Below are 12,809 nucleotides of genomic sequence, written 5' to 3' on the forward strand. Positions count from 1 at the left end.
ATTTTCCAAAACAAATATCCTTCTGATTCTTATAAACTGACTTTCTGTTCTTTTATGCTTGCACTGCCATCTTGCAAAATGTTAAAAATCCTGATGCTCTCCGAAATTTCAGATGGGGTAAAAGGTGGTGGAAAGAATTTCCTTCAATGCTTTAATAGACTGGGAGAGCTGTTTGTTGAAAAGAGCGTGGAAGATGGCTGCACTGTGTGAATAACACCTGCAAATTCTCACCTATATTCACTCTCCGAAACACTCGTGCTTTAAAGCTTTTTGAAGATTAATAGGACGGTTAATGGGCCAGAATCAACACATGGGGGCTGCAGGCAGCCATTCAACTGATCCATGAGCCCCAGCTCCCAGGATAAGCACTGCTGCTGCCTCTCATTTACAATAGTTAGTCTGCTCCTCTGTTCCTTACATGACATCAGCCCTCCCAACAGAAGATGAAAACTCACCACACTGAGCCAGATGTTACAACACTTCTCTCTCCCTAGCAGATGAGTGTTGTTAGAAGGTGAGGGATTACCAGTATAAATGCAAGGCTTCCTATTTCCTATGCTGTTTTCAGAAGGTCTTTTGAATAAACAGTCCTTTTACTCTTTATAATCTTGGCATTCAGAATGAATGACATTGTTAGTGGTTTAAAAAAATGAGGATGAGGAAAGCACAGGCACATTTACTCCTTTTGACAGTAAGGCTTTGCATTGTTTGCTTTATCAGTGATGAAAGTAATCCAGCTTTCTCCCCAGCCTTATGCAGAACCCTTGACAAAATATTTACAATAGATTGATATGACAATGAGATAAAGAGCAGTCCTGTAAGTAACTGAGTATCTAGTGCTGTTACATTTTTGATCAACCCTGAGACATCTGGATGATTTTGAACTACCAGTCTTCTACTACGAAGAACAGTTTTACTTTCATAAGGACTTCCTCTTGTGTTTTCAATATCATGCTTAGCCTCTGACTGACTTAGCATATTGCGATAATGAGATGTACACAAAGCACTGGCATGCAGCATTATTGAGATGATTTCCTTTTTGGCTCAGCCAGAATCCTGTTAAAAGTTATACGGACTCTTAAGAGACTAACAAAAGAAGAATTAAAGATCCAGCAATGGCACGAAGATAAGCCTGATGAAGCTGGAGTTAGGATCTCATGAAATTAAAACCAGACTTTGTATGAATACATTTATTGAAATATACAACTGACATTTCATTACACGACAGAACCAAAAAACCCTAAACCCTTTTCTTGGCCCGGGTTGAATACCTACCAAAATCCAAGTGTTTACTTGTTAGAGTAGGTTCTTCATTAAATTTGCAGAATGGGGGCTTAGATAAACACATTTTGATTAGAAAGAAAGGAAAACAAAGCTGAAAATTGCACTGAAATTGTTCCTGTGCTGTAATGCATTAATGGCTGAAATCCATCCCACACCTGTTCACATTATGGATTAAATGAGGATGAAGCCATAACTTTGTGACTGAGTCCATCCTACAGTGGCCTTTTGAATGACTGTGAATATAGCATTTGACAGTTCAATACAGAGATTTATTTTAAGTCTAGCAAGAGACTATAGTCTCCTAACATGTTTGCAAGATACATGTGAACACCTTCCACTGCCTCAGAATAGCAGAAAATCACAACGGTATAAAAAAAGGCTTTTTCACTGAACAGCCCTTTTGGAGTCGTCATTGATGAGTCTGAGAAAGCTCTGAAGACCAAGGTGGATATAGGTTTCTCAGAAATTTTGACAGCAAAAGACTGTATTATCATCCAGGTATTTAAATTGGCATCTAAAGAATCATGCTGAAAGGTATATGCAGCTTTATGCCAACCATAAGCACCTATCATCGGTATTTTTGCCTATCACTGCTATGCAGCTCTCTCTGAGGTGAAACTTCACAGCTGTATAACAATTCAGAGAATGACAACGGAGAAGTGAATGTGAATAATGATGTATCTAACCGCAACTGCAGTTTGCTTACTTAGCACTGCTTTGATTACTGCAATTACACAAACTGGATTTTAATCGGGACACTGGATTTCACTCCTCTGTTTTTTAATTTCTCCTATCTGGAAAGAAAACAATGTGTGGATCTTTTTTTTTTTTTTTCCAAGTGAATTGGGAAAGCCAAATATGATTGCAACAATTACTTATATAAAATAAAGTTTGTGATTTTTAGTAACTATGAATTGGCAGGTATGTCTCACATATCAACTGAACAATTGCAAATTCCCCAGACTAGCATCAATAAAATCATGCCTGGGCATTGTATCTCTCAAGTGCAAAGAAAGGATGACAATGTATGGAAAAAAATTGATCAGCTCAGTTCCCACAGTGATCTTTTCCAATTCAAGTACAAGCATGTCCTAACCTGGCATAAAAGACGAGATTTAATTTTACAAGTGATGCTGTGGTGCTCAAGGCAATAAGGATATCTTATTTTTAAGGACATTTAAGATCTTTTTTTGTGTGTTTGTGAGTTACAAAATCAAATGAAGAGTTAATGACATATCTGAGATGAAATCAAATCATTCCTCTGAATTTAATTAACCTAATTCATCAGAACTCTTCATAGATTATATCTATTATATCTATGACATATCTATGATCATAGAGTATTCAATCTGTGAACTCTATGAATCTGTGAAAATGTAATTCTTGTTCTGTGGAAAATGTGATATTTGAAATTAGTTTTCACCCTAAATCAAGTTGCAAAGTGAACCTGATTATAACAAAATCATTAACAAAGAAAACATTTACAAAGCAAAATTGAAACTTATAGAGAACATACGTATGAAAAATGTTTTGAGTTAGAATGCTACTTTCACATTTTATTTTTTGTTTAAATTCGGAAATTGATAAAATTTTGGTTTGTCTTCATACTGTTGCAGTGGCTTTGGCATCCTGCATCGGTGTGATTCAGAAAAACAAAATTAGATTAAGTACTGATGCAAGCAGTGGAACAATTCAGAGAATTTCAGTTGCCCAAAATAGCCAAGAAAAATAATGTAGAGATTATTCCCCTTCTCATTTGGGCAAATAAAAAGAAAACTCTCAGCTTCTGAAATGCCAATTGGCATAAGGTCCAAGACATTTTTAATATGATAATGTCAGTGAGACAAGATGTCTGTGAAGGAAGTTTACGTAGGAATGTGCTTCACTGGAGCAGAATGACTGGATGTGACAGATATCAACATTTTACACACTATTTGCATACCTGGTAGTTCAGAATCACACACCAAATGTCTCATTGCAGACCCTAATGTCAGCTACAGTATTGTAATGCTAAAAGAAATACAGATCTGCATGTGATCATTACATCTAACGTCTAGCAGAGGAAAAAAAAACCCACCACAGAAAAAAGGGAAAGAATCCTCTAAGAAGCCTTTTCAGTGACAATTTCCTTTGCTCACTACATTAGAGTAAAAGCCAGGGTTTGCTCAGATTGAAAGGTAAAAAAGCTGAAAAAATATAAAGGCAAAAAGATATTGAGAGCTAAACTGGAGACACAGATCAACATGTTTCAAATTCCTTTAGCTTTGTGACAACACCTGGACTCCAAAGGTACACCCATATTCAGTGGCACTTCTCAAAGAGAGTCTGAAGTTAATATTAACTTTCTTCTCTGAATTCTAAAGAGTTGGTAGAGGAAAGTCTGTGTTTCTTCTCAGCTTCCCAACTTCCTATCCCATCCCTTCCTCTCACTGCATTCCAAATCCAAAGATATACCTCTCCATGGCCCAAAAGAAAGGACTAATGATGTTACACAAATGGCTCAAACATGTCAACAGCAGTTTACTGACTGAGAACCATGGTCTAAAATCTTCACCAATTTACAAGTAACTATAGAGAGTTGTGAGGTCAATGTAGGTTTTTTTTTTTGAAACTGAAAAATGCAAAATAATGTATTTTATAAATGGTATTGCTTTATTCAGATCGACTATTCTGATTGTGCTAGATTTTGTAATCTTTTAAGAATGAACATGCATTCCCCAGGTAGCTCATCAGTCTCTTAAAAGCTAGAGAGATGATTCACGTCAAAATTATGGAGTTGATTCATTGCAAACCTACTCTAAGTAGACAGAACTGACCTTGATAGTTGCATCTGGACTCTTGCAAATCTTTTTCTAATTTTCCACTATTTTGTCTCCCAGTATCTTGAAAAATTGCCACAAAACCCCCACAAACCCCTAAGCATCCCCCCAAACACTACACATACAAATCTTACTATTCTGATAGGGCTTTGGCTCAGATATTAAACCAGTAAGTGTTTCAGAACAGGTAAACAGCACAGCAAAGAAAATCTCCCAGACATCTTGATCACAGCTGCTGTGTAAGTTACTCTGTAACACTGGAAGGATTCCCCACAACTAAATATCAGGGAATACATTCCATACTTATGACATACAAATTTGAAGCCTATTTCATTCCCTGAACATAAGAAGAGATTAGAAACATTCATGAATATATGGAGAACTAAATTTTGGAACTAGAATGAAGGAGGAAAAAATAGGCATTTCATAAGTGAATTTTGTAGTGGCTAGTCTTTTTATTCTCAAAGTGATGTGTATGCATAAATGAAATTTCATGTATCTTTTCATTTATATTCATCATATAAAAAAGAGAAAAAAAGCAAAAAAAGTTTTTGCTATGGTAAAATGTGACATATATATTACTTGTAATTTGATTGATGATACTTATTTCAATCATTTATTTTATCAAATAACTTTTAGAGCTATTCTTGCTTTTCATACTATATTAAAAATTGTGGGGCATGAAATGACCTTCAAGCTTGCAAAATGAAAAGCACTCAAAGACTGAAAACATTTATCCTTAACAGACAGTTCCAGTGCTTATGCACTACGGTAGTCTTTAATTACTTCATCATATGCTACTTTGTACCAGGACCTCTAACTAGATTTCTGCTCTGGATTTCAAATATTCCAGCAACTTCGGGGTATCTATGAATTTTCACTTGCTTGCTTTCCTTTAAGTTTTTTTTCCATAACATTTTTTACCCCTAGCAATTATTTGCAGATTTTGTTGTATTTATTAATTAGTTTTTGCTCTGGCTTTAATTTTTCTTCAGTCCAAATTTCAGCTTTTAGTAGTTTCTGAAAGCTTCCAGGGCCTTCTAGAGCTAACAGCTTCAGTTAGCTACCTTCTGAAAGGGAGACTTGGTTAAAAAGGGCCTGCAACTTCTGTCTTTATCTGACTGCTGATTAGGAAAGAATCTATTTAGGTCAGTAGGACTTCAGCTAGTAGGTATTTTGGCAATTAGAGAGCTAGCTGGGGTGTGAAGAGCATGCTGGAATGTCTCCCGGTAGGATGGGATTGCACACTATTGTAAGGTTTGGTCCTCAACATGTAACAGATAAATTACATGGAGTGCATCAAAAGTACTGGAGCAACGAAGGATGCCTTTATGCAGGTTTGGTCTGCGGGGAGCACTTGGTGCTTCTTCCTGGGGTGGTCTCACAGTGGGAGATGTGCTTTGGCAGAGGTACTCAGGCACTGGGTAAGGGAGCAGTGGGAGGAAGTGTGTGACTGTGCAGCTTCAAGGGTGACAAGCAGGTGATGAACAGGGTCTTCACAGAGCCCCTGCAGCAGCATGAGCATCAGCTGCAGGATGTAACAAGGCAAGGAGAGCAAGAGGCTACTTGTGGATGAGTGGTGGGTAGAGACTCCCTGGGTAGAGGAGGCTGGCAGCTTGTGACTCCAGGCAGCAGGAGAAAGGCTCCTTCTTTGCCCTCAGATCTGAATTTGCAGCATTGATGCAGTGGCTCAAAGGCAAGGAAGGGGAACAAACTCTACCAAGGAGGAGCACATTCACAACAGGCAGCTGGACCAGAGGTGAGCACTAGCTCCGGAGTGACAGGGGACAGTGGCTGTAGACTCCCTTTGGGGGGTGGTGGAGTAGCAGTGTCCATCTACCAGGCTTACTGGCACAGGAGGCTTGTTGCCTCCCAGAGGCCCAGGTAACTTATTCGTTAGAAGAAAAGAAAAGGGGATTTCCACCTTTCCAAAGGTGTTCTACCACCTTTGGTAGCTAAGCATTTGAACAAATATGTTTTATTTGTTCAAACATATTAATTGCACTCAGCATTTATAACACACTGCAGTTTATTTAAGGGAGTCATCCACAGAAAATCTCTCCCTCAAGGACTAGGGATTTGCAGGCTAGGAAGAAATAGAAACTATGTGATTTTCCTAGGAAAAAGAAATTATTCCCTGTTTCCCATGATAAAGAAAAATAGTTGATTTAAGGCCAGATGATGCTTGAAGATCTCAAGCTTTAAAATATTACCCAGTGATTTTATCAAGTATATTCTAGTACCAGCAGCAGATTTATCTTTAAAAAAGATGTTCAGTGTCAATTTATGACACCTGTCTTTCTGTTGAAGTTCAGATATATGTGCATAATCTCTATAATTCTCTAGGACTGTTCTTTATGATAAAAAAACCCCAAACAAACAGTGTTTTGGTTAGTCGTGCTTGCAAGGTGGTACTTCCTATGCTTCCACTCCAAAATGACCCAAACGATTCCTGCCTGCGCACATGCAGTGAAATGGTAGCATGTGCTATAGCTCATGTCATGAGATGTTTCATAATTTTGGATCTACCTAGTGTTGATATTCGCATGCTCCTAATTCAACAACATGAAAGCGACTATTCTGGTGATAACAAATAAACAGTTATAATCACTGGTCAGATAGTACGAAGACCTATTAAATAGGTTATAACATGCCTGATCAAATGTTCTTGATGTATAAGATATCTATCCTGAATCTGAGGTTGTAAGCTATATAATGCTGACCATGTAGGTTACAGCATACAGCAACTTGAACCCTGGTGTTGCTAATTAATTAAACTAAAATAAGATTTTTCAGAAATAAAAGTGCAAGAAATTGCACAGCAGAGCATGCCAAATAAAATTTGGAAGCATTCACAACAGGTGGGCAGGCTGTTCTTCTAAAGTTACTTGATAGGCCTGCCTTGAAGATGGAATTTATTTTTCCAGTAACTCCCATCCCATCCCCTCTCCCACCAAGAAAACAAAACACATTTTTCCTCAGTAGGAACAAAAGGTTAAAGTATTTCAAGAGCAGAAAATGCTGAAAAAATAATACAAAAATACCCTTAAAAAGTTTCTGCCTTATTCTTCAGCCTGCCTGAGTACCCTGATGACTGTTTCCTGACTCATTAGGCAGCTGTGTCGTCTGCATCAGAACCGGGCATGAGCGAGTCAGCTGGTGTGGGGCTGCTCGTGGCTTAAAGGCAGCTTCTTGGAGCTGTTTCAGGTTGTGCAGAGATAAGCAGCCCAAGAAGCCAACTTCAGGGAGTGCCAATAACTGACCTATTAAAGAGTTCACCTCTTAAGCAGATTGGTAGCTGAACACCCAATAGATGGGGCAGACTAGGAGTCCACCCATGGGCAGCTGAACAGCCCAGGCAATAAGGCATGCAGACAGAGGATGAACAATCATTTAGTCAGACCACATGCCTGCTTATTGACAAATCTTTCCACAGAGCTTAGGCATGAGATACCGAGATAAGTTTAATGTTCTGAAATTCCCAAGCTTTCCTCAGCAGGGTAGAGTCTAGACTACCATGTCGTCCTGATCATCCTTTCTGTTGTGAATGTCTGTCTTGACTTCAGTCCAGAACAACTCAAGCCAGTTTTAGCATTTTGTTTTGTTGGGCTATTTTTTCTGCTGATGGAGCATGTTAAAATGGCTCAGCGCAGTGTCTAATGACCACCAGAGCTTGCACAAGGAAAGTGCCGAGAGTGCACAACATGCAGCTGGAAGTGGGGGAGGGCTGAAACCACTACTTAGGCTCTCTTGGGAACTTCTTGCCATTACAGCACTGTTCAAGAAGGCTAACATGCAAACATGTTAGAGGGCTTTCTGCTTGTGATTGGCTCCCCAAAATCAGTCAGAGCTTCAGGATGAACCTCCCTGTCTGTCTTCCTTGCAGTCAGCATAGCAGCCACACCAAAAGGGTTGCTTGAACATTGCTTGAACATGCAGCCACACCAAAAATCTCTATAACATTGTTTTATTAGAATAGAAACTAAACCAAAGTAGCTTCTGAAATACAGAAAACTGAATGTTTGCTGTTTGAGGACTAATAAAAATACGGAGCATGAATGCCAATTCCCCTGCTGCTCACTGTGTCCTAATAGGGTGAGCCATCACCTTCAGACCTTGTATGTCTCAGCTATTTATCTCAGCTGGTTTTCTGGGTTGCAGCAACCTCTGCAAAGCTCCTCTGGTCTCCAGGAGAACCTCCCTCCTGCAGCTCTTAGCCACTGTTGTCCTCTGCCTGATCAGGCCCTTGTCACCTCATCTCATGCTACATCTTTCATCTGCTACACCTCTTGAACTATCACCTCCTGGCTTCCTTGCAGCCTGAGGATCCCTTGTGGATCCCAGGGAGAGCACCATCTTTTTCTCCTTCCAGAATATGCCCCATGACCCCATCCATGTGTGGCAGCTAGAACATGGACTACCAGGGAGCTTTCCTGTCCAGCCAAAACCCATCCATAAAATGCAGTATATAACATATATAGTTATGCGAACAGGCAAATAAAAGATAAAGCCTCCATCCTGCTAGAGACCGGCCTTCCAGAAAAAAAGGATAACTTTGAAAAAGTCAGTTACTGAAGTGCTGATGTAAAGGAAGCATCAACTGTTTGGATGTAGTTGCATGCTGACATATGATAGCCTGCTGAAGCCATATTTTGGCAAATGCACCGGAGGCAGTGACTCCATGAGCTGTTCAGTTATCTAATAACTTGCTGCTGCTGAAATGAAGAAGTCCTCTTTCCACTTCATTCTCCCATCTCTGGTTTGTAGCTGTGTGGTCTTGCTTTCTTTCTCCTGGGCTTTCGTGCCAATGCCTGCACTCCCTGGGCCCTCTCATGAGCCAATTAGCTCACTAGAGCAGTAGAAAAATGTAAAGCTATTTCTTTTCTGGCTTAATTTCTTGCTATGTGAGTTTGTGAGGTAAATCAACTCATGGAGGAATCCTGTCAGCCTCTGTGCCAGGGCAAGGTAAATGGTGGAGGAAGCCTGTTAGAAGTAAGGAGGGAGAGAACGGTGCTGCCCACCCATTTTCCAGCAGAAAGTCAGCATATGGCTCAGCTAAGTAGGGGACCACAGTCTAAGGTGCAAATGATTCCCATGGTCAATACACAAGGGGACATAAGAAGGAAGATAAGGAATTTTAAGAATAATAATAATAATATTTTCTCCATAAGAGAAAGGAGAAAGATATCAGACATATCACTGTGTTTGAAAAAAAAAAAAAACAACCTGCTATAGGATCAAGAATAGACGCTAATAAGAAATAAACATAGAGGACAAAGTTCTAAGACTAGTATGTACATTTACCACAGTAAGTTTCCACAACAGACTGCCTGAAGGGTGTATTATTTTCTCTGGACATCTTGGCAACCCTTGAATAAATTGATTTTGCTAACAAGTTGCCCTGAATTAAATAATTTAGAATGAGCATATATAAGCACTGTTCTATCTTTAGCAGTCCTGTGTAGAAGAAATGGAAAGTTAGCAGTAAGTGGCCAAGTGCATGGCATGACGTTGATTAATATGCAGAACATCCCTGTCTTCAGGTTTCTGGAGTCAGTATTATGCTGTTATTAAGCACTGTGTATTAATACATATAGTTTATGTAACATGAACAAATAAACACTTGAATAATTTTTGTTTAAAAGGTACTGTATGATGTAGGGTTTACCACTGGCAAAGACAACGTTCAAAATATTTCATAATACCAGTTTTATAATAACACTGATGCATTTAGTTCTCCCCTCATGACATCCATCGCCAAGCGTGAATATAGGTGCTGAACACCTGGAGTAGTGATGCAAAAACATTCTGACATCTGCTCATCACAATGTACTCATTTAAAGTGTTCCTATAATCAAAGATACTACTACGTAAATAGAGCATACTAAGCCCAGCTCGGTTCTGGATATGATTCAGTTTGCTGTGAATGATTGCCAAGGCAGACTATATCGCCCATCCCAATTTCAACCTGCCCTAATTCCCTTTATGAGTTTATTATTTAGTGCTGGTTTAGTGCTCAGAGAGACCCAAACAGGAAGCCTCTGGGCGTTCTCTGTTCATGAAGTGGGTGGGATGGAGTTCTTTAGAGAAAACAAAATATGATCCACCTACAGATCATGTTAGGCCAGCTCCCCAATTTCCTCTAAGTAGAACAGAGGCTTTTGTTGCCTTAGTTACTGGAACGATCTACTAGTCAACAGCAGAATCCCAGTCTCCAGACAGAACATCCTTCTGCATTTTTTGATGGCAGCATAGGATGGGAAATATCTACTTTTCTATTTTTTGTTGTAGAAAGAAAAAGAAGTAGGTTATTTAACTCTCTGCAGAAAATAAAATAATTTAAAAAAAATAAAATCTTGCAAAAACAATTCTGCAAGGTCACTGAATAGAGGGAGCATTGTCTGGTAGAGGGTTAGAGCTTCCACTAAAGCAACATTCCTGAATGCTTTATTTTCTATTCCTTTCTTGACAAAGAAAAGAGCGAGCGCTGGAAACTGCATGCGAAGTTTCAAGGCTTAAAGAGACAGCAGCAACTACATTTGTACAGCCAGATTACTCAAGCTTGTCTAAAACTCATAGATGCTCCAGGTAGGATTTAAAATTGTTCTCCTCACCAGAGGTGTGGCTACTATAGTGCTGTCATTTATTTTTCCTGGGACACAGAAGCTGGAAAACACAACCCATCTGTTTCCCCCGTGAAGCATAATGAAGTCCAAATTCTTTCCTTTAGCTTTGAAAACAAGAATTTCACTATAGTGATACTTGGGTGATAATTTACACTGAAATGGGGGTCCAAAATAATATTTTTTAAGGAAGTATAGAGTCCAAAAAAAGGGATGGATTCTCTTCTTCCCCAGAATGGTGTGATATGAGGTAGTGGTTCCATGGTACCTGAAATGTATCTCACCTTGTGTGGCCATGGGCTCCCTTGCCCTGCTAATCATTCTTCTCACCCCAGAGTGGTCCCCAGATGATACTGTTCACTGATAACATTTTTTTGTGAGATTAAGTTTTGGTCATTTTAACTCTGCGAGCTGGTAGTGGAGCAAGATGAACACCAGCACCAGAGCAATGAAGGGCTCAGGGTGGCCTGCTGGGATGTCGTGGCTGAGGTTAGGGTGAGTTCAAGGAGCTTGAACGTCAGAGTAATGCTATTGAAATACTTAGGCTAATCTAAATGAAAAAGCAAACGTTTTCTACCATATGTTATTGCCTGCAATGAAGATCTAGTCAGAATGCTGTTGATTTGTGTGATTTTGAGTAAATTTGGAATTTTCATTTAGATGAATTCAGATTTTAGAAGTTAATAAGTAGAGTTCTGTAAGAACCTCAGATTAGTATAAACCAACATTGAAGTTGAGAACACTAGGATGTAATTTTAAGCATTTTAATAAGTTTATTTTTACTTATATCATAGTACTAGTATAAACTATACATACTAAGAGAGTGCCCGAATCTATTCCACCATTAATGCCATTTTAAAATACTCGTGCTTTGTTCAGCTTAGAGTATTTTTATTGGTACTTCCAGTAATTTTCTGACATTCATGCACTACAGTATTTTTACATTATTCAGACTGCAGAATATTGTTTAAATCTACCACCCTGCTGTTGTTTAAATGGCAACATATTTAATACAAACATCACAAATGTGCATTACTTCAATTATTTTAATGTCAATTTTTACATGTGTTTCTTTTTTTAAACAGAAATTCCAGCTGAAATTACCTGTCACAGTTCCTTTCCAAAACTAAGGGTTGATTCAAAGTACAAAGTTTTTCTTAATTTAATGACTGGCAGGATTTAAATTGTGGCAAAATCCTTTACAGCAGGATTTACAGTCCATTTCTTCTGCAAAGACCGTAAGTGGAACCGAACATTTGAGATGAAGGGCTTGTTGGGACATTGTGTTATTTTATTTCTGGCTAATCTATTTTATCACAAAGCTTATTATTTATACTAACGCCAAACATATCAACCGTGATTGACAAACATTTGACAGGGAAATGCATGCTCCTGAGCTTCAGACTGAAGGTTTGAATGTACAAAACCCGCCCTTATTCCCATTTCTAGAAGTAATTTTCTACAAGGATCTAGCATACATTTGTTTTCACTGTTTCTTCTTATTTCCCGAGTTTTCATTCCGTTGTTAACTGAAGCATAATAGATGGCTTCTAGAGGCTACCGTCAGTATAGTCATGTTAATTGGGGCTCTGTAAAATTGAGCCGTGACAAGCCTTTCTGAAAGTTTAAAACATCCCCACTTTTAACGGGAAGAGTGCCGGACTGACCCATGAACAAAGGAGCCAACAAGCACGCCCTCAGCTTGTTTCTCATAACCCTTAACACTTTGGTTTTGTAAAATTCTGCTTTGTATGCAGAAGCCAAGACCTGAGGGGTATTTTTTGTGTGTGTGGAAACCTGTTTAAAAATGAAAGAGGATAGCCCGAGCTCGGCCGGTTAGGGATTTCTGAGGGCGAGAAGGGAACGGGGACAGGCGGTGGGCCGGTGCGCGGGGGCTTTCTCTCCACTCCCAGAAGCGGGCCACGCGCGTGACGACACGTACGAAAAGACCCGCAGGAAAACCTCCACAGCATCACGATTCGAAGAGAAACGAGAGGTTGGAGGCTTCCCCAAAAGCCGCCTGCAAGCCCCCCAGCGCCGCGGGGAAACGAAGGAAGGCCGCCGGGCCGCCCTAACAGCCCGA

At 39.4% G+C, this 12,809-nt stretch overlaps 1 protein-coding gene across 1 annotated transcript in view; it reads left to right on the top strand.

The window, feature by feature from the left end:
- Positions 1 to 9,032: 9,032 nt before the first annotated feature.
- AGMO (alkylglycerol monooxygenase) overlaps positions 9,033 to 12,809 on the top strand; it is a 195,379-nt gene continuing 191,602 nt past the window's right edge. Inside the window, exons 1-2 of the mRNA XM_009326121.1 lie at positions 9,033 to 9,068; positions 11,138 to 11,221. Of these exons, the coding sequence (XP_009324396.1) occupies positions 9,033 to 9,068; positions 11,138 to 11,221 (120 nt within the window). The remainder of the gene's footprint in view (positions 9,069 to 11,137; positions 11,222 to 12,809) is intronic.

The sequence above is a fragment of the Pygoscelis adeliae genome, unplaced genomic scaffold, assembly GCF_000699105.1.
Source record: "Pygoscelis adeliae isolate BGI_AS28 unplaced genomic scaffold, ASM69910v1 Scaffold15, whole genome shotgun sequence".
Lineage (NCBI taxonomy): Eukaryota > Metazoa > Chordata > Aves > Sphenisciformes > Spheniscidae > Pygoscelis > Pygoscelis adeliae.